The 22,234-nt window shown below is 37.5% G+C and overlaps 1 protein-coding gene across 2 annotated transcripts in view; it reads left to right on the top strand.

The window, feature by feature from the left end:
- The window catches only part of ROS1 (ROS proto-oncogene 1, receptor tyrosine kinase), a 139,662-nt gene that overhangs the window by 106,991 nt on the left and 10,437 nt on the right, over window positions 1-22,234 (top strand). For both annotated transcript variants that reach the window (XM_063097740.1, XM_063097739.1), the window contains exons 37-42: window positions 424-586; window positions 2,231-2,295; window positions 3,367-3,496; window positions 17,062-17,159; window positions 17,375-17,578; window positions 18,702-18,836. In XM_063097740.1, the coding sequence (XP_062953810.1) occupies window positions 424-586; window positions 2,231-2,295; window positions 3,367-3,496; window positions 17,062-17,159; window positions 17,375-17,578; window positions 18,702-18,836 (795 nt within the window). The remainder of the gene's footprint in view (window positions 1-423; window positions 587-2,230; window positions 2,296-3,366; window positions 3,497-17,061; window positions 17,160-17,374; window positions 17,579-18,701; window positions 18,837-22,234) is intronic.

Here is a 22,234-nt window from a genome sequence, read left to right as displayed (position 1 = left end):
TGATTTTTGTTTTACATGAGAGATCAGGTGTGTGAAGCAGTTAAAGTGACCTCATAAACCCAGATTCATCTATAGATAATTTGCAATAGCTTTTTACACAAATTGGCAACCTGAAGAATTTAATAACTCCTAACTTTGACAGGACAAGCTACCATAAAAATCTCGAGGCAATGCACACACACGTATGTTTCTATCAAAATGAAGGTGCCTACAAGCAAAGAGGCATGCTCTGTCTGGGTAAAAGGTGATGAAATACTGAAGTATAACAGGAACAAAAGATTCCATAACCCTATCACATAGAACCCACAATGCTGCAAAACCATGAGATTTTTATTTCTTTTTCTCTCTCAAATGTAAACACCAATACTGATACAAACACGTAAACCATATGTATTTTGGGAGAACGAAAATGTTATCTTACAGTACTCTTCCGACCCAAGAGGAGATTGAAAATCTTCCTGCCTTCCCTCGGGAAAAACTGACTCTACGTCTCTTGTTGGGAAGTGGAGCCTTTGGAGAAGTGTATGAAGGGACAGCAGTAGACATCTTAGGAGCTGGAAGTGGAGAAATCAAAGTAGCAGTGAAGGTAATGTGGATCTTTGAACTCCTGACATGTTATGTCACCAAATTTACATGAATTTGCATGGACACAATTATAATAAAAATTGAGTGCTCTTAGTTGAAGAGAGGACTGGTAGAATGTAGAAGCCTATCCATAGCTACAGAAATCACGTTCCTTTCCTCCCCATTTCCTAGGTGGCTTCTATAATCAGCAGAAAATCTTCAGGGTTTCCATTACCTCTAATGCCACTAATTAGCTAAGACCTGGCAGACGATTATTTTTCTTCAAACATGCTGTAAGAGAACTGGAATTATAAAACACGTTCTCAAGGTGCTAGTCCAGGGGTCAGGAAACATTTTCTTAAATGGGCAGATAGAATTTTAGGCTTGTTATCTATACAGTCTCTGTTGCAACTATTCAACTCTGTCATTATAGTTCTAAAGCAGTCACAAACATGTAAGCAAATGAGTGTGGATGTGTCCCAATAAAATTATTTATGATTTCATATAATTTTATGTGTCATAAAATAGTATTCCTCTTTTGACTTTTTTCAACCATTTAAAAAGGCGAAAACTATTTTCAGATTACAGGCTGCATAAAAATACATGACAGGCTGGATTTGGCCCACAGGCTGTAGTCTGTTGACCTCTATATTATACAATTTTTCATCGTGGTATATTTCATGTATTTTTAAGGAAACAATGGATATACTCTCATACTTTTGTAAAACTTTCTTTTTATGGAGGGGTGATGAATCTTTTATGTAATTGAGCAATGTCCTGATTACTGCTTATTGGAGATTTATTGCTTTGAGGGTGGGCTATATGACTAGAAAAGTTGACAAAATTCTCTCCACTTCCAAATGATATCATTTAAAAGTCCTGTAACTGTATTCCAACCTCAACTGTTTTAAACAAGTGTGTATTTTTCTCACATACCAAGATGATGCTGGCTTTGGTGTAGTAGTGTGTCAGGTCAGAGCCAGTACTACTGAGATTCTCTTGACTTTTATACATGCTTATTGCTCATGGTCTCAAGATGGCTGCCAAAGAACCAGGCATCACATCTTCATTCTGACCAGGGAGAGGGGGAAGGATGGTGCTAGATATATACATTCAGGAAAGCAAAGGTTTTCTATAAATCTCTCTCCTTTCTCAGCAGTTTTTCTCTTATATCTCATTGACCGAAACTTAGTCATATGACTATGCTAACTTACAAGGGAGGCAGAGAAATTTCAGACCACAATTTTCATGATTAGTTTAGATCAATTGCCTGGGATTGGGCACCTTGCTTCCAAGAAATTAATCAGGGTATTGTTAGCAAGGTACTGGGGGGAACAGATATTGAGTTGAAAAATTTGAAAATTAAAAAATTGGACTAAACACTAAACTTGGTCTCTTTTAAAAATGTCTATATTTTGGAGGTACTTTGTGTAAATACTAATAGATCTTTTATCTAGTAGATTTCCCTACTTGAACACTAACAATAACAGGAGCTAACATGTGACTAGGTTTACAGAACACATACACATGCTTTATCTGTGATCTTTCTCCAGCTATGGGGGTTAGTATTACAAAACAAGACAAAATAATGATAATTTCCATTAAACCACTGAGCTCATAGAAATGTCTGCTATACTGATTCCTAACTTATTTTTGTGTTGCACAGACTTTGAAGAAGGGCTCTACAGACCAGGAGAAAATTGAATTCCTGAAGGAGGCACATCTGATGAGGTATCAGGGTAGCTCTGAAATAATTATCTCTTGGTATGAGCTGAAAGCCTTTACATCTGCTTGTTCAATTTTTTTTTTTTTTTTTTGTCTTTTTGTGACTGGCTGCACCGCGCTCAGCCAGTGAGTGCACCGGCCATCCTCATATAGGATCCGAACCCGCGGCGGGAGCACTGCTGCACTCCCAGCGCCGCACTCTCCCGAATGCGCCACGGGGTCGGCCCTGCTTGTTCAATTTTTAACATCCAAAATGATCTGACATAACATGTCATTCCCAAGACAAACATGGCTGAAAGGTTTAAATGGAACCAAGTCTGTAGTAACAAGGAGTCTCTAGGGGCCAGTCTTCCGAGCCTGGGTGCTGGCAGTCCTCAGGCAAAAGGTCCTCCTTTCTTTTATCTTCAATGGGAGATGTGTTTTGCAAGTGAATTCTGAAGCTGTTCAGCTTTAAACAGCCAGTTTTTCTTCTAAATGTGTGATAATGGGTCAAGGATCCCAACTAGGAGAGAGTTCTCTGAAGTATTTTTTGTCAGTGAAAATATCCCTTGTCTTAGTAAATTTGTCTGCAAGGTTTTAATCAGTTTATGGCCATCAAAACTACTTAAAGACATCTTAAAGAGAAGATGGGCTTCGATCATTAGGCAGGGGCTTACTTTGATGTCTTGAGAAACCAGTGTAGCCAAACCTGTGTGTCTGAATTGTTTCTCTAAAAGGGAGAGAATATGTTTCATACTTGTGATGACCAAAAACATAATGTTTCAAATACCTTTCGAAGAAGGCTATTTGTCAAAATGACTTCCTTTTCAAAACATAAAGTACTTACATAAATGCTGTTCCTTCTCAGAACCACCTTAGTCTATCCACATGCATTGGCCACTAGGGGTTGCCATATTACTGCCTTAAGGCAAGCACATGGCCCAGTACTTGGGAAAGAAAGCTTTCACTTATCACAGAAAATAAATCTGGGGTTTTGAAGAAAACTGTGTTTAAAGAATTGCTCTACTCCATAAAAGTCTCTCAGCGAGGTCTCCTGTTACTGTCATGTCATCCAGCCTGTGTCTTTGTACGTTTCAGCAAGTTTAATCATCCCAACATTCTGAAGCAGCTTGGAGTTTGTCTTCTGAACGAACCCCAGTATATTATCCTGGAACTGATGGAAGGAGGAGACCTTCTTACCTATTTACGCAAAGCTCGGATGACAACGGTACACATTGGGGTCCAGGGTACTAGTTTCATAATGCAAATGCCCTATAATTTCCTATTAATTTTCTGTAAATTCAATAGGCTGCAGTTTGGGTTGGTGGTAAAACCTTAGAAGACTTCTATGCAAAGAATTCTTTTATTTACTCCTTGTTGGATTAGGACAATTAGAACACTGGGTTAATATTTCTGGTATTGTCTGGTCATTTGAGCCTGTTTTTAGTATTTAATGGGAAAATAGGTCCCTCATTGCCAGAATCATGTTTTTGGGAAGCACAGGGATCGTGTGGAGTTGCAAAGGCACATCTCTGTACTTAATCATGCCTGTCTGTCCCAAATTATATTTCCAGTTCTGTTGTCTTTACTGTGTACTATGCTTGAATGTCCCTGCCTAGTTGACAAATCTATTAGGATTTTATAAGGCATCCCAACTTACTTGGGCCAAAACAGGACTCTTGATTTCATAATCCTCTCTCACTCCATCCATCCAGTTGCTTGCTTTCTCCTTCCTTCATGCTAACAAGTCCCGCCAGCTCTACAGTTCTACCTATAAAATGTTGTCCCAATCTGCCTTCTCTTCTATCCCCAGTGCCTTGAGGAGTGCCTGGCACCATGTGAACACTGGAAATGCTATGGAATAGTGTAGAGGGCCAAGGGGTGATCACCTGCAGAAACCTACTTTATATCTCAGATGAGAACTGTAATATAAGACTCATCACTGAAATTTAAATCTGTAGGTTTAAAACATTTGTTTTTCTTTTTTTTTCTAACACAGTAAGCATTTTATGGCTAAAAAATTAAAACGCATGAGACAGGGCTTATAGTGCAACACAGGAGCCCTGTGCTTTCTTTTTTCTCCGTCCCAAGCCTGCATGTATTTTTTGATATTTACCTCCACATTCCTCAATACTCTGCTTGTACTGATGCACACTGATTTTCCATTTTGAGGGAAATCTACTGACTGACTACTATGAAAGATGAGGATTTAATTCTCTTAGACTTCCTCATACACCTGCCCAACCCCCACCATGCTACACTCAGTACTACCCCCCCTCTTCCAACAGGGATCACAATTTTCAGATAAATCAATATTTCAGGTTTGCAATATTATAACTATTTTATTCGTTTTTGCAGCTGAGTTACCCAAATGTTATGATTGTGGGTTTTTTTCCATTGGGCTAGTGTACTGAATGCCTAATGTCTCTCTCTCTCTTTTTTAATTTTCTTAGTATTTTATGCACCTGAACTCTCTGAACAACACTATTCTCAATATGGTTAAATATATCAAATGACCCAGCACTTGACAATTTCTCCTTGGACACATCCTTTGTGGAGCCACTGTGAGGGCTTGTCCTCTAGGCTGTTGACACGGCTGCTATCCTAGGAGGTTCCCTCAGGCTTATTTTGGCAATCTCCTCAACTCTTGTTCATGCTGGACCCTTTCCCCCTCTATCTCATGACTTCTTTTTTCTTTTTAAAAAATTATTTATTTACTTATCTATATATATATTATTGATTATATATTTGTGGGGTACAGAATCGAATATCAATACATGTGTACAATATATGGTGATCAAATCAGTATAATTAGTACAAAATCAATCTTTCTTTACAAAACAAAATCAATCTTCAATCTTTGTGATCGTTAACTAGTTTCTAACTAATCCCCTCCCCCTCCCCCTTTCCCACCTCTAGTAATCAGAGTTCTGTTCCCTTTTTTTGAAAGTCTAATGTATTACTGTTATCCTTTCTTTCTTTCCTTTCTTTCCTTCTTTCTATCTTTCTTTTCTTTCTTTATTTTAGCTCCCACTTATGAGTGAGGACATACGGTATTTCTCTTTCTGTGCCTGGCTTATCTCACTTAACATAATTTTCTCTGAGTTCATACATGATGCTGCAAATGGCAGAATCTCATTCTTTTTTATGGCAGAATCTCATTCTTTTTCCATTGACTATATATACCAAACTTTCCTTATCTAGTCATCTGTCAATGGACATTTGGGTTGATTCCAACTCTTGGCTATTGTAAATAGACTTGCAATAAACATGGGAGTGCACGTATTCCTTTGACATGATGATTTCCATTCTTTTGGGTATTCCATTCTTTTTCTGGGTTGTATGGCAGTTCATCTGTAGCTGTTTGAGGAACCTCCATACCGTTTTCCATAATGGCTGCACTAATTTACAGTCCCACCAACAGTGTAGGAGTGTTCCCCTTTCTCCACATCCTTGTCAGCCTTTGTTATTCTCTGTCTTTTTGATAGTAGCCAGTCTAACTGGGGTGAGATGATACTTCAGTGTGGTTTGATTTGCCTTTCCCTGAATCTCATTTAAAATAGTCAATTAAAAAATTGGAATACTTAGGCATCAATTTAACCAAAGAGATCTCTACAACAAGAACCACAAATCACTACTGAAAGAAATTAAAGAGGACACAAAAAGATGGAAGGACATTCCATGCTCTTGGATTGGAAGAATTAACATTGAGAAAATGTCCATACTACCCAAAGTAATCTACAGGTTCAATGCAATCCCCATCAAAATACCAATGACATTCTTCACAGAAATAGAAAAAACAATTCTAACATTCATATGGAAAAACAAAAGACCCTGAATAGCCAAAGCAATTCTGAGCAAAAAAAGAATAAAGCTGGAGGCATAATCTCCCTGAATTCAAACTATACTACAAGGCTATAGTAACTAAAACAGCATGGTGCTGACACAAAATCACTCAGACCAATGGAACAGAATAGAGAACCCAGAAATCAACCCACATACTTTCAGCCAACTGACCTTGGACAGAGGCAACAAAAACACACTTGGGGAAAAGACTGCCTCTTCAATAAACAGTACTAGGAAAACTGGAAATCCACATGCAAAAAAATGAAACTAGACCTGTACCTTTCATTATATACCAAAATCAATTCAAAATGAATTAAAGACATATATAAGACCTGAAACTATAAAACTCTTAAAAGAAAACATAGGGGAAATGCTTCAGGATATAGGATTGGGCAAAGACTTTATGAATGTGACCGCAAAAGCACAAAAAGAAAAAATTAAACAAATGGGATTATATAAAACTAAAAAGCTTCTGAATAGCAAAAGAAACAATTAACAGAGCGAAAAGACAACCTACAGGATGGGAGAAAATATTTACACATTATGCATCCGACAAGGGATTAACATCCAGAATATACAAAGAACTCAAACAACTCAACAGTGAGAAAACAAGTAACCCAATTAAAAAATGGGCAAAGGAGATGAATACACATTTGTCATATGAGGATATACAAATGACTTCTTTTTTCTGTTTGAGAAAAGAGAAAGCATAGCTGTGAGGCAAAAATCTGCTTTCTTTTTTTTCTTTCTCTTTTTGAGAAAATGTCCTTGATTCTCCCCTCACACTTGGTCGATACGTTGGCTGGATTCTAGGTTGAAAACCTTTTCATCAAAAGTAAAGGCATTGCATCTTTAATTTCTGGTTTCTACAATTGCCATTAAGAAGTCTTATGCCATTCTGATTTCTGAACTTCTATCAGTGGTCTTCTTTGTGTTCCCTCTCTTGGAAATTTTAGGAAAATATGATCTGAGTTGCTCTTTACCTCTCCAGATACTAAGTCTAGAAAATCATCTCCTTCAGTTCTGGGATTTTTTTTTTCATATTATTGTTGATAAAAAATGAAACTTTTTATTTCCTCTATTTCCTTCCTCTAGAAATCCTGGTAGTTGGACAATGGACCGCTTTGTTTCATCCTCTCATTCTGTGTTAGCTGTTCTCTCCTGCTCTCCAGCTCATTGTCTTCTTCATTTTCATTCTGATAGATTTCTCCAACTTTATCCCCTAATTTTTTTTATAGAATTAAAAATTTCTGTTATTATGTTTAATTTTCAAAGACTTGTTCTTATATTTTGACTGCATTTAAAAATAATATTCTGGATTTTTTTCATAGATTCAAATTTTTCTTTTATCTTGTTTAGGACACTAATTGTGGTTTTTAGAAAGTGTTCATTTTCTTCCAGCATTGTGTTGATTTCTTTTTTCCTCTTTGTTTTGGAATCTGTTTCCAATGGGAGAAGGTTTTCTTAAACATCTGACGATTCTTGGATGGTCTTCACATTTAACTGTGAAGCCTGAGAAGCTGATTGGAATGTATGTGTCTGAGGAAGCTTCCTTCTGGTTGTTGGGTGGGGACCCGCTGTTCTGTTGGGGGTCCCCTAATGTCAGTGTCTGAATCTCTTCCCTGGCATATGTCAGTTTCAGCAGAGAGGAATTTGCTGGTCTCTCACCTGGACGGAAAGAGCCTGAAGTCTCAGCTCAGTGACTTGAGAAGGGGCTAAAGGTCTCAAGGCTCAGTATGTGGACACTTATTTAACTCCCCTCCCATTTTTAGCACAGTGCCTTAGTTTGGTTGGTGGTACCTTTGAATCTAGAGTTGTCCTCGTTAAGTTTTTTGTTGTCCTTGTTTATTTGTTTGTTCTCCACACAGAAAGGCATCCTGCTGAGAAGGGGGATCTAGATTCTAGTTAGCCCTTAAGTGACCTAAACATTGCTTTTGCTTTCAGAGATAAGCATTCAGAGATACCAGCTACCTCCCACTCTGGAGCCTTTATGAAGAGTGAAAAACAGCTCAGTTCTTGTCTTCTCCCTCTACAGGCAGTCAGCTCTCATCTCTCTTGGCTCCGCTAAGTGATCTCTCCTCCGTCTTCTTTCCCTCTTTCAAATGTTTCATCTGCTCTGTCTGTTCTTCTGATCTATTTGCCCTCATGAGAGTATAAATATTTCCTCTATGCTGTCATTTTAGTGAGGTTTGGGGAGAGAGTGGGATTAAAAATGCACACATTCAATTCCCCTATCTTTAACAAGAGAGTTATCTGTAGATTTGTTTTGTTTTGGGAGTGGTGGTGGGTGAGGGGAGAATTGAGTATGTAGATGGACTAAAAGCAACCATGAATCTACTTTTTCCCAACGATTCCTGTTCATCCAGGATCATAATGGTTACAATGACTGGTTCTCAGGCGCACGTCAGTTCTTCAGCTGCCTTTCTTGCCTAGAAAGCTTCCAGAGCTTTTCTTACTGGCTGCTACCATAGAGATGCTGTTAGGTCTTGAGTGCCAGAATGAAGGCCCAAGGCCCACGGAGGAATCCCACAGACATTACATCACCATCATGCTAAGTTCATCTTTGGCCAGCAATCTCTCCATGGGGAGTGCTTACAAGCACCATTCCAGAAGAACCAGCACAAGCATCCTTTTCTCTGTCCTGGCTTTTGGACTGTTGTTGGATTGAATGCATAAGGACTGATTGTTACTAGGCCCAGAAACCTCAGTCTAGTCCTTCACTTTCAGGAGCCCAGTTTCTCATCCATGAAATGGAATATTAAACCAAAATCTTCCTAAGGTTTTCTAGTGTTGATTTTCTAGAATTATATTAAGATAGAAAAACATTAAAAAAAACCTATCAAAATACAAATAATATGTAGTAGTAAATGCACTGCCTTCCAGATACAATTTAATTCATCAGATTTTTGCTGAGTGTTTATTGCATGACAGTGAAGAATGTGAATCTTGCTCTCAAGGAACTTGCCATGTGGTAGGGATATAAGTCACATATAAATAAATTATGCATTGAAGGTAAAAAGTTGGAGGACCCATGAACATACTACTGAAGCACAGGGGAAAGATGGATGGTTTCCAACTGAGGAAAGCTGGGAAGGCCTTGTGGAAGAGGTCTTCTGTTTGGGACACAACTAAGGCAGGAGAGACAGTAGCTGAAGTACACCCTCCCACTGAGTCATGAAGGGCTCTGATCAGGGATAGAACCAGATCAAGATTTAATATATCTGGAGGGCTTGCCAAGAGATGACAGGTGGTAGTCCAGGGTAGCATCTAGAGTCAAGGAGGCCCAACATGTAATGATGAAGTGTCCCAACAAGTTGTCATAGAGGACATCAGGAGTATGTAATAGTCTGAGATTCAAGCAGGCAGGCAACTTTATGAAAATCTGTCAGAGAGAACAGGACACTAGCCACCAGACTGAAGTTCAGGAGCAGAATTCTAGACCAAGAGAAAGTCTTCAGAGTAGAGTATGTGTTGCCAAGAACAAGGCAGGGTTCCATTCACACAGGAGCCAGTGAACCAGTCAGGACACCCAGCAGGAACTCAGACAGGGCCATGAACAGGAATCTAGTGGACTTGAATGAGGTTGGAGGACATTGATTCTTGGGAGCAAGGTCAGAGCCTAGTTGTCTGCCCCAGGTGTGGTTGAGTGGGACCATGGTGGTATTGATTCCCAGAATGTTAGGATTATTCCTAACTTTGGGGCAAGACATGAGCTTGCCAGGGGAGATAGGGGAAGCAGCACTTAAGAGAGCCCTTCTGTGAGGAACTGAGGAATTTGCAGGTTGGAAATTGTTAGAGATACTCAGTGAAGGGTGCTAATGGAAATCAAGACTAAGGAGCTTGGGCACTCCCACCACCTGGCAGTAGGCAAGAGTACACGCAGGGCCCTAGGCAGGATCCATGGGCAATGCACACCTCCCAGCAAAGGCAGGAGCTTGCCTGGGATCCTAGGCAGGAGCCATGGACAGCACCCACCTCAACCCCCAGAAGAAGGCAGAAGCACGCTGAACACACAGTTTCCATTTGGGTGGTCCACAACGGCCACTGCAACAGCCACTGCTGCTGCAAGAGCTGCTTGCTGCCACAGTAGTAGTCACAGCCACTATGCAGGCAGCCTGCCACCCACTCAACTACATTGACACAGGAGAGTCACCAGCAGAGATCAGAAAAAGAAGAGGAAGTCTCTCTCCTCAAAGCTCACACTAGTATAATAGAAGAAGCAACTGCTCTACCAGATGATCAGACATAAATGCAGAGATACTAGAAATATGGAAAAACCAAGAAAATATGACACCAGCAAAGGAATATGGTAATTCTCTAGTACCAAAACCCATAGAGCAGGAAACCCTTGAAATGACTGAAAAGGAATTCCAAGCAATAATCTTAAGGAAATTGACTGAGATGTGAAAAGACTCAGTTAGACAACATAATGAAATGAGAAAAAAAAAAAATCAAGAATATGAAGGAGGAAATTTACAAAGAGATTAATACCTTAAAAAAGAAGGTAGCAGAACTCTTGGAGCTGAAAGGAATCATTCAGTAAAATAAAAACCACAGCCAAGAGCTTGAACAGCAGGCTAGAGCAAGCAGAAGAAATCATTTCTGATCTCAAAGGTAGTCTTTTTAAAATAACCGAGGCAGACAGAAAAAAAAAAGGGGGGGGGGGATGAAGAAAATCTCAGAGAACTACCAGACAACTTTAAGTATCATTCAGATCATAGGTGTTCCAGAAGGGGAGAAGAATGGAAAAGGCATAGAAAGCCTATTCAACAAAAGAATAATGGAAAACTTCCCAGTTACAGGGAGAGACATGAACCTTCTGATCCAGGAGGCTCAAATATCCCCTAACAGATTCAACCCCAAAAGATCCTCTCCAAGACACATTATAGTCAAACTAGCAAAGCTCAGTGACAAAGAGAGAATCCTAAAAGCAGCAAGAGAAAAGTGTTAAGTTATTGATAAAGGAGCCCTATCAGACTAAAAGCAGATTTCTCAACAGAAACTGTACAGGTCAGAAGAAAATGGGATGATATATTCAAAATACTAAAAGGAAAAACCTGCTAGCCAGGACTACTATCCTTAGCAAGGCTATTCTTCAGAAATGAGAAGAAAATAGTGTATTTTCCAGACAAAAATGAAAACTACATGATTTCACCACTATATAACCAGCCCTGCAAGAAATCCTTAAAGGAGTTCTATATCTGGAATACAAAAAATGATAACCACTATCACAAATGCACAAGAAAGAAATAAACCCACTGGTAGAACAAAAATGCAAATGAGAAAGAGAAAGAAACTAAATCTTACCACCTCAAAAAACCAACAAACATCAAAGACAAACAATAAGAGGAAAAGAAAAGAACAAAAGATATTTAAGACATGCAAATGAAAATTGATAAAATGGCAGGAGTAAGACAATACCCTTCAATGACAACTCTAAATATCAATGGTTTAAACTCGGCACTCAAAAGAATCAAACTGGATTAAAAACCTAGACCCAATTATCTGCTGTCCTCAGGAGACTCACCTCACCTGTAAACACACACACACATTAATAGTGAAGGAATGGAAAAAGATATAGCACATGAATGGAAACCAAAACCAAGCAGGAGTAGCTATTCTTATATTGGGTAAAATAGACTTTAAACCAAAACCATCAAAAGAGACAAAGAAGGCCACTATGTAATGACCTATCCAGCAAGAAGACATAAAAATTATAAATATATGTGTACCCAACACAGAGCACCCAGATATATAAAGCAAACACTATTAGGCCTAAAGAAAGAGATAGACCCCAATACAATAATAGTGGGGGACCTGAACACCCCTCTCTCACTACTGGACAAATCATCTAGACAGCAAACCAACAGAGAAATACAGGATTTAAACTACAGTTGAGACCAATTGGACCAGGCAGATATCTACAGGACATTTCATCTAACAACTACAGAATATACATTCTTCTCATCAGCACATGGAACTTTCTCCAGGATAGACCACATGTTAGGTCACAAATCAATTCTCAACAAGTTTTAAAAAATTGAGATCATTTCAAGTATTTTTTCAGACTGCAATGAATTAAAACTAGAAATCAATAACAAGCAAAACTCTGGAAACTATACAAACACATGGAAATTAAACAACAGGCTCCTGAATGACCTATGGGTCCAAGAAGAAATTAAACAGGAAATCAAAAAGTCTCTTGAAACTAATGAAAATAAAGACACATCATAACAAAACCTGTGCGATACTGCAAAAGTGGTACTAACAGGGAAGGTTATTGCAATAAACACATCAAAAGAATAGAAAGATTTCAAATAAACAACCTAATGCGATAACACTAAGAACTAGAAAAATAAGAACAGTCCAATCCCCAAATTAGTAGATGGAAAGAAATAATTAAGATCAGTGCAGAACTAAATGAAACAGAGACCCCCCAAATGATACAAAGGATCAATGAAACAAAAAGTTGGTTTTTTGAGAAGATAAACAAAATAGACAAACCATTAGCTAGGCTAACTAAAAAAAGAAGAGAGAAGACCCAAATTACAAAAAGCAGAAATGAAAAAGGAGACATTACACCCAATACCACAGAAATAAATCACTAGAGACTACTATAAACAGCTATACTCCAACAAATTTGAAAGAAAATGGATGAATTTTTGGACAGGTACAAACTACCAAAACTGAACCAAGAAGAAACAGAAAATCTGAAGCAACCAATAATAAGCAATGAGATTGAAGCAGTAATCAGTAGTCTCCCAACAAAGAAGCCCAGGACCAGATGGCTTTACTGCTGAATTCTACCAAACCTTTAAAGAATTAATACTAATTCTCTTCAAACTATTCCAAAAAAATTGAAACAGAAGCTATTCTCCCAAATTCACTCTGTGTGGCCAACATCACCCTGACACCAAAACCAAAGATACAAAAAAATTAAAAAATGCCCTTCAAATATCTCTGATGAACATAGACAGAAAAATCCTCAACAAAATATTAGCAATCAGAATACAGCAACACATCAAAAAAATTATACACCATGATCAAGTGGGATTTATCCCAGGGATGCAGGGATGGTTCAGCATAATGCAAGTCAATAAATGTGATACACCACATTAACAAAATCAAGGACAAAAGCCATTTGATTATCTCAACAGATTCAGAAAAAGCATTTGACAAAATTCAACATTGCGTCATGATAATGACTCAGAAAATCAGATATAGAAGAAAAGTATCTCAATACAATAAAAGTCATATACAACAAACCCACTGCCAATGTCATCCTGAAAAGCTTTCAATTTTTTCCCTAAGAACAGGAACAAGACAAGGATGCCACTCTCACCACTCATATTTAACATAAGATTGGAATTACTAGCCAGAGCAATCAGGCAAGAGAAAGAAATAAAGGGCATCCAGATTGGAAAAGACAACGTCAAAATGCCCCTGTTTGCAGATGACACGATCCCACATATAGAGAAACCTAAAGACTCTACCAAAGTCTTCTTAGAGCTGATAAACAATTTCAGTAAAGTTAAAGGGTACAAAATCAACATGCAAAAATCAATAGTATTTTTATACTCCAATAATTAACTAGCAGAAAAAGAAATCAAGAACGCTAGCCCATTTACAACAGTCACACACACACAAAAAACCCCAAAACAAAAAACCTAGGAATCAATTTAACCAAGGAGGTGAAAGATATCTACAATGACAGCTATAAATTACTGCTGAAAGAAATTCAAAAGGACACAAAAGATGGAAAGACATTCCATGTGCTTGGATAGTGCAAGAATAAACATTGTGAAAATGTCCATACTATCCAAAGTGATCTACAGTTTCAGTGCAATCCCCATCAAAATACCAGTGACGTTCTTCACAGAAATAGAAAAAACAATCCTAACATTCATATGGAACAACAGAGGATCCCAAATAGCCAAAGCAATCCTGAGGGGGGGCAGGTGGGAAGCCAGATGGAGGCATTACACTACCTGACTTCAAATTATACCATGAAGCTATAGTAACCAAAACAGCATGGTACTGGCATAAAAACAGACACTTAGACCAATGGGACAGAATAGAGAACCCAGAAATCATGTACGTATTTAGAGCCAACTGATATTTGGCTAGGGCACCAGGAGCTCACATTGGGAAAAGGACTGCCTCTTTGAATAGTGATGCTAGGAAAAATGGACATCCATACATAGAAGGAAACTAGATCTGCACCTCTTGTCATATAACCAAATCAACTCAAAATGGATTGAAGACATATGTAAGACCTGCAACTATAAAACTAGTGAAAGAAAACAGGAGAAACACTTCAGGAAGTAGGACTGGGCAAAGACTATGAATAAGACCAGGCAACAAAAGAAAAAATAAGAAAAGCACACACACACAAAAAAAAAAAAAAAAAAAAGGAAAAGAAAAGAAAAGCACAGGCAACAAAAGAAAAGAATAAATAAAATATTTATAAAAATAAATACTATTATAAATTAAATAATAAATTAAATTAAATTAAAAATTAAAAATTAATTATTGGCCTGACTGCACTCTGTTATGTTACTCTTTAATGTCACTCTATTATGTCACACTTTAATTTATTATTAAATTAAAAAATAAATATTGATAAATATAAATATTTATAAAAATAAATACAATAAATAAATAAATAAATAAGAAAAGCACAGGCAACAAAAGAAAAAATAAACAAATGGGATTATATCAAACTAAAAACCTTCTGCACAGCAAAAGAAACAGCTAACAGAGTGAAAAGACAACCTACAGAATGGTAGGAAATATTCACCAACTATGTATTTGACAAGGGATTAATAGCCAGAATATACAAGGAAATCAAACAATTTAACAATAAAAAACAAGTAACTCAACTAAAAAATGGGCAAAGGAGCTGAATAAAACATTTCTCAAAAGAAGGTATACAAATGGCCAAGAGACAAATGAAAAAAAAATACTCAACATCGCTCAGCATCAGGGTGCAAATCAAAACACACTGAGATATCACCTCACTCCAGTTTGACTGGACAGTATCAAAAAGACAGAGAATAACAAATGCTGATGAAGATGCGGAGAAAGGGAAACCTTCCTACACTGTTGGTGGGACTGTAAATTAGTGCAGCCATTATGGAAAACAGTATAGAGTTTTCTCAAACAACTATAGATAGAACTGCCACATGGCCCAGCAATCTCTATGCTGGTTATATACTCAAAGGGATGGAAATCATTATCACAGCTCGATTTACAATAGCTAAGAGTTGGAACCAACCTAAATGTTCATCGATGAACAACTGGATAAGGAAAATGTGGTATATATACACAATGGAATACTACTTAGCCGTAAAAAGAATGAAATTCTGCTATTTGCAGCAACATGGATGAACTCAGAGAAAATTATGTTAAGTGAAATAAGTCAGGTACAGAAAGAGAAATACCACATGTCCTTACTCATAAGTAGGAACTGAAAACAAACAAAAAAAAAAAAAAGAAAGAAAGAAAAAGAAAGATACAGCAATCACAATAATTCCTTGAACTTTCAAAAGAAGAGAGTGGAACTGAGGCCAGTAGAGGTGGAAAAGGTGTAGGTGGGGGAGGGGGGTAGGGTGGAGAGGTGGGAAAGGGGTAGGTAGTAGGGAGAAATTGGTAAAGGTCCACAAAAAATGTTTGCATTGTGTAATGATTTTTAAAAAAAGAATAAGGAGGACTTTCCTGGAAAATTGAAAACAGGAATAAGGAAGAGAGGCTAGGAAATGCAGATATAAAGAATGGCAAGTGGCTCAGTGTGCCTGAAGCACAGACTGTGAGAGGAGAAACGATGGGAAATACATGCACTTGAAGAGACGCTAGTGCAGCCTGGGGTGCCATAGAGGCCATGCTTAGGAATTTATAATAGACTCTGCAGAAAGTGTGTTGCAACATTGCAAGCTAATGAAAGCATAGGAGCCCGGAGACAAGGAAAGGTTTTGGATGCATCAGATAAGGGATGACAAAGGCTTGAACCAGGGTAATTACAGGGAAATGGAAAGGGACAGATAGTGTATGAATATAGCCTCAGTGCAGGAACTTTGAATTTTTTCCATATGGTACTAATAAAAACCTCAGCTGATTTTTTTCAACTAGAAATCATTGCAACCAGTACAGGCTCAAGTGTATATTTGTGCTGGCTCTCTTTGATGAGAGGAGTAATCTGTAACCTTGAAATAGATTATTGCTAGCAATTTATATGGGGCTTATATGAGGAACAACCCCATTGTCATGAGTGACATAATAGAGTGCAGTCAGGCCAATAATTAAACTAGCTATAACTGATGAAATGATCATTATGACTACTTACGAATGCAGCTACTGCTTATCAAGTGCCTGCAATGTACTAGCCATATTACATTTCTTACCTGGAAAATTGCATGGTCAGTTTTATTGCTCATTTTACATATGAGAAAGCTGCTTAGTGAGTTAAGCCACTTGAGCAAATTTACACAACTAGTAAGTAGCAGAACTAGGCTTAAATCTTGATTTGTTTGACCTGACATCCTGAGATCTTTCAATAAATATCACATATCACCTCTGCTTACTATAAACTATTGGGCTGGCCAGTTAGCTCAGATGGTTAGAGTGCAGCCTTATAACAGTAAGGTCATGGGTTCAGATCCCTGCACTGGCCAGCCACCAAAAAAAAAAAAAAAAACCCAAAAAACAAAAAACGGTGAATCAAAGAACCCGGTCCTTTAAAAAAATAAAATAAATATAGTCTGTCACTTATTTATTTCATATAAATTTAGTTATTTTCCTCTTTGAATTCTTGTAACCATAACTAAAAATTCTTTTAAAGCATATACATGTGTGTGTGTGTATACATATGTATCCATATATTCACACATATTTGTATATATTTTGTGCAAACTGGAAAAGTGCCTGTAATTTTTCCTTCATTTCTTACAGTTTCATGGTCCTTTACTCACCTTGGTTGACCTTGTAGACCTGTGTGTAGATATTTCAAAAGGCTGTGTCTACCTGGAAAAGATGCACTTCATTCACAGGTACAATGATACTCTAGATGCAAGGTTATTTTGGATATTGACACAATAATCACCTGTAGTTTTGGTAAAACACACAAGATAATTAAACATTTTCATTCCTTCAAAATAGCAATAATTTCTGCAAAAAGTCACTCTTTTCTACAGACCTACAACTGTTTCATGTCTGACATCTGGAACTTTCTTCTTCTTATTATTAAATAAACCTTCTGCCATAGGGATCTGGCAGCTCGGAATTGCCTTGTCTCTGTGAAAGACTATACCAGTCCTACACGGACAGTGAAGATCGGGGACTTTGGACTTGCAAGAGACATTTATAAAAATGATTACTACAGGAAGAGAGGTGAAGGCCTGCTTCCTGTTCGATGGATGGCTCCAGAAAGTTTGATGGATGGAATCTTCACTACTCAATCTGATGTATGGTGAGCGGTCCCCTTAACGGGACACAGAGAAATATGGGCAAACCATCAAATGTTAGAGCCCAGAAGGGATCTTAAAGGGACAGCTAATGTTTTTTGTATGTGAGAAAACAGGAGACCAGAGAAGGTTAAGTGATTTGCCTCAAGCTAAAGTGAAAGCTGGTGGTCAAGGTGGGACTATTCCTGGGTCTCAGCAGTTTCTACCCCTCCCCCAATCAATTTTGAACTTTTATCTTACTAATATATATAAAATAGAGACATTTACTTCAAGTATTTTATTACACTCCAAAGGCATAGAAGCATATGAATAATGGGAATTGGTACTTATGAATTAATGTCCAACCATGTGCCTAAATGCCTACAATTTTGGAATGCTTGGTCATTAATTTATAGATATACTTTAAATCATGGATCGCCAAAAGATTAAGACATTGGGGATGTTTATGATTTGGACATCTATTTTTGAATAAGGCCCCTCATTTTTACTTGTTGACCCCCAACTGTTGACTAAAGCTGCTAAAAACAGAGATCTGTTCAACGACTTTTAAGCTGGGCTAGGCCTAGGCAAAATTGTGGATGAAATAAAATTGGTCTTCAGTACTGCCAGTTTTTATTCATGCCTTTCCTCTCCATTCTTACTAGCACTCTATACCTCTTAATCTCTGCGGGAAAGTGGTGAAATGCTCACCTGCTCGCCTCTTGGCGTATCCACATTTTGATGTACTGAAAGCCTTAGGAGATGGAGGCTTTCAGTGAGGTTTCAGCCAGGGGAGGAACAGAGTGTGCATGTCTGTATGCCTATGTATGTGTGTGTGCATGTGTATGTGTGTCTGTGTCTCTGCTGTGTGTGTGCATGTGTATGTGTGTCTGTGTCTCTGCTGTGTGTGTGCATGTGTACCCCCACTAAGCCTTCCTTTCACCTTTGAAGTGTTGTTCTTACTCAGTGGCTTGCTCTACTTTTTCTTAAGGCAGCCAGCTTTTAAGTCTACCATTTGCTTTTATAGGGCCAGTAATGCCAATCACAAAGTAGACTCTGATAGCCCCAGGAATAATAATGTTGGAGAAACTACTGTAAACCTGATGTTTGTAATAAGTATAATTAAAGCAAACCCTTTAATATCCTTAGGTCTTTTGGAATTCTGATTTGGGAGATTTTAACTCTTGGTCACCAACCTTATCCAGCTCATTCCAACTTTGATGTTTTAAACTATGTGCAAACAGGAGGGAGACTGGAGCCACCAAGAAATTGTCCTGGTGATCTGTAAGTTAATTGGGTTAACATAAGCACTCAAAAACCAAAAAACTGTGCTCATGCAATCTTTGGTATGGTATGCTAAAATAAACACTGGAATTTATACATTTGTACATTCCACATAAAATGTAAATTAATTGTGGCACATAATTAATCAAATACATCACGGTTTCTTTTTATTTATGAGCATGATATTTCACTCCGAAACAAATTTTGGAGACAATATATTTATATTCCTGGTTAAGTGAATTCTAATAAATAAATGATAGCTCTGTGTATGTGTGTGTACACATGCACACATACAGATTCATTTTATTTTGGGAGACCTGATTTGGCTAATATCTTAATCTGCATATTAAAAGATTTTACTAAATAGGAATATATTGCTTAAAAGTTAGATTGCCTTTGTTGATATAGCTTATATTGATTGATGGGACATAGTATCACTACAAATTATACAGGTTCTTATCTGCTTGTGAACTTAACACAAAATGGCTAAATATTAGTAATTCTATCAAATTGATCCTGGCTACTATTGAATTCTAATAGTAATCCTTAGAAAAGTTAGTGATTTTTGGTCTATTTATAAAAGGCTGAGAGTTATCTGCCTCCTTGTGGACAACCTCAGCAGAAATATTAAATCTTGAAAGTTTTTCCAAGAGGTTTTTTTATCCAAGAAGTTTCTAAAAGAACAAATAATCAACAATTATAAACCCTATTATGTGCCTGATACCATGCTAAGGATTATGTGGATAACAAAGGTGTTTAAACCAGGGCCACAGCTCTTCAGCATCTAAGAATGTATTTTGAATGAAAAGACATGCACACGGAGCAGTTGGACGACAGGCCAACATGTAATAAAGTGCTAAACTGTGTGGTACAGACAAATGCAAAAGGAATTAGCGGTATGCGAATGCACACCGTGGTTGTACTGCCTTGACTCTGTTGTGTTATTTAGAGGATTATTCAGACTTGAGCCAAAAGATGATTAAGAGCTGGGCACCTTGGTTGGATGTTCTACTGGGTGAATGTTTTTGTATTATTTAAATCTTCCAGCTAGAAGAAGATTTGAACCACTGTTTGTTTCAGATTTAGCTTTTACAGCTTCTGGAATATTTATGGGGAAATCAGATATATTCACACCTGACCAAGTATGGTAATAGAGCCAAAAAAAAAAAAAAAAAATGGTTCATGATCCTTTTGGGGGGGAGATGGGAAAAATATTCTGTAAACTAAGGATAAGAAATTATACAAAATTTGAAAACCTTTGATCTAGGGCTTGAGGAAAAAAACCCAGCACACCTAAATGTGAAATGTTTTAATTACATAGTTAGCAAAGTAATGACTGTTTTGCATCTCCTACACATCTGTCAAACACTCAGAAATTTTCCCCAGAATTTCAATTACACATAATCATCCTTATGCTGTTAGGATTTTATCTGGCATATTTCCTTCTGCCTCCAGGGGGTAATGTACCTCATCATAATCATGAAATACTTTTGGATATGTACCTTAGGAACAAATCTCTGAATTATACAATTTGACTGATATGTTCAATTATTTTGTTTGGGGAGGATGGAAGCAGATAATAAATTGCTGTTTTGTGAAAGAGAAAAATGTAGGTATGTTGAACTTTGCTTTGTCTGAAGATACTCAAAAACTAGAAGAAAGAGTAATGAGTGCTAGAAAGATGCTGGAAAATGAGTGGGAAAAGATAATGTTTTATCTAGTTTTACTTTAAATAATTCATTCGTTGAATACATTATTGCCCTAATATTGTATAAAAACATAATTTTCTTGAAACCAAAATTTTCCATTGGAGCTTTTGAAGTTCACTTGAACATCATTAATAAAAAGTAAACAATGCTCCAAGTTCCCCAAGTGCTGTCTGACTCTGCGGAGCCCCGTGAAGGGTTAAAGATATGTTGCCAATCAGGAAGACAAGCTGTGCTAGGAAATGGAGCTCTCAGGGATGCCATTCAATCTGGTCAGGCCTTAAGTTGTCATGATAAAGATTAACTACTCTCCTTAGAGTACAGAGGAAACTGATTTTTATTTGAAGCAGTTCTCTGAGATCACAGGCCCAGCTTAAAGGGTTGAAAGTCTGCACTGAGCCACACTGCACCTCCTATTCACTGCTTAAATACTCAGCACCTGGATGCACTCTGGGCCAGGTGAGCCCATAGATGGCTACACTGTACTCAGCTATTAGTGGAATGCTGGGTTCAGAGCATTCCTGCCCTTCTCCCCATAGCCTGGGATGTATGGTGCAAAGCTCAGCCGTCAGTATTCTCATCAGCCTTTGCTTTTCACGACCACTACACACACTCCTAAGAAGAAACAGGATCAAAGGGCAATCTCTGAGAGCTCTTTGGATTCAATGACAGAGCTCAAGTGAGAACGCTTTGGGGTTCTATGACAGACGATCAGAGTGGCAACTGGAATTACTGGAGAGGCCCTCAGCTGTAGGAGGCCACAACAGGAGAACATGGAGGCTCACCATCTCATTTTTACCCTTTAAAAATATGTGCTCCTAGATGCTAATTAGGTCTCTCCAGGGTTGGGTATAATGAGTAAAGGAATTCTTGAAATCTGTATTTTATGTGCTTTGTTTAAATGCCTATGGAAACTTGCCCCCTTAATACTGAAAGATGCTATGAAATTTTCATCTGTTGAACTTCAATTGCTGTATGTATCCGAGGACTTTAATATTCGTAGAGACTAATACTGAGCAAGGCTAATGAGTCTCAGAAGTAAAGGGTTTGCATGGTGAGTGGAGGACTGTGAACCCGGATATTTAGGCAAATGAGAAATTTCAACTATAATGAGTATTTTTCTAGAACTAAAACCCAGGTAAATTTTAACAGACTTGAAGGAGCTGCAAGTTTATTTAGAATAATATGTTTGATTATTTGTAACTATAACTTAGTGTAAGTATATAATGCATGATACAGAATTCTGATAGGGGCATATTTGTGAGGGAAAGCTGTGCCAAAGTTATAGTTGTTGAGAATTTACTTTAAAGATATAAGAAACACATTTTTTAGTATTATTAAATTCTTAAAATCCTCTTTATTTTATTCCATTGCCAGTTTGTTGCTATATTCTTTGTGTAAAGAACACAGTTGTATTCTTTACTTTTTGTAAAAAAAAAAAGTAAAAGTTTTATTGCTTTATTTAGCTCTTCTTTTCTTAATCCTCATTTGTCCCTGGATGGTGGAACAGAAAGGTTTTATATATTAAAATGGTCATATGTGTTTGCCATCAGAAAGTTAAGTAAAGAAAAAAGATTGAATTCAATATAAATTTAAACCTCCACAGATGGAAAAAATTAGGGCTATCTGTTTAAATAAATTACATAGATCAAACAAGAGCTTGAACTTTGGGAGGGCAGAGCAAGTGGGTTA

The sequence above is a fragment of the Cynocephalus volans genome, chromosome 5, assembly GCF_027409185.1.
Source record: "Cynocephalus volans isolate mCynVol1 chromosome 5, mCynVol1.pri, whole genome shotgun sequence".
NCBI lineage: Eukaryota > Metazoa > Chordata > Mammalia > Dermoptera > Cynocephalidae > Cynocephalus > Cynocephalus volans.
Note: the sequence above shows the minus strand (reverse complement) of the source record. Positions and strands in the feature narration are given on the sequence as shown.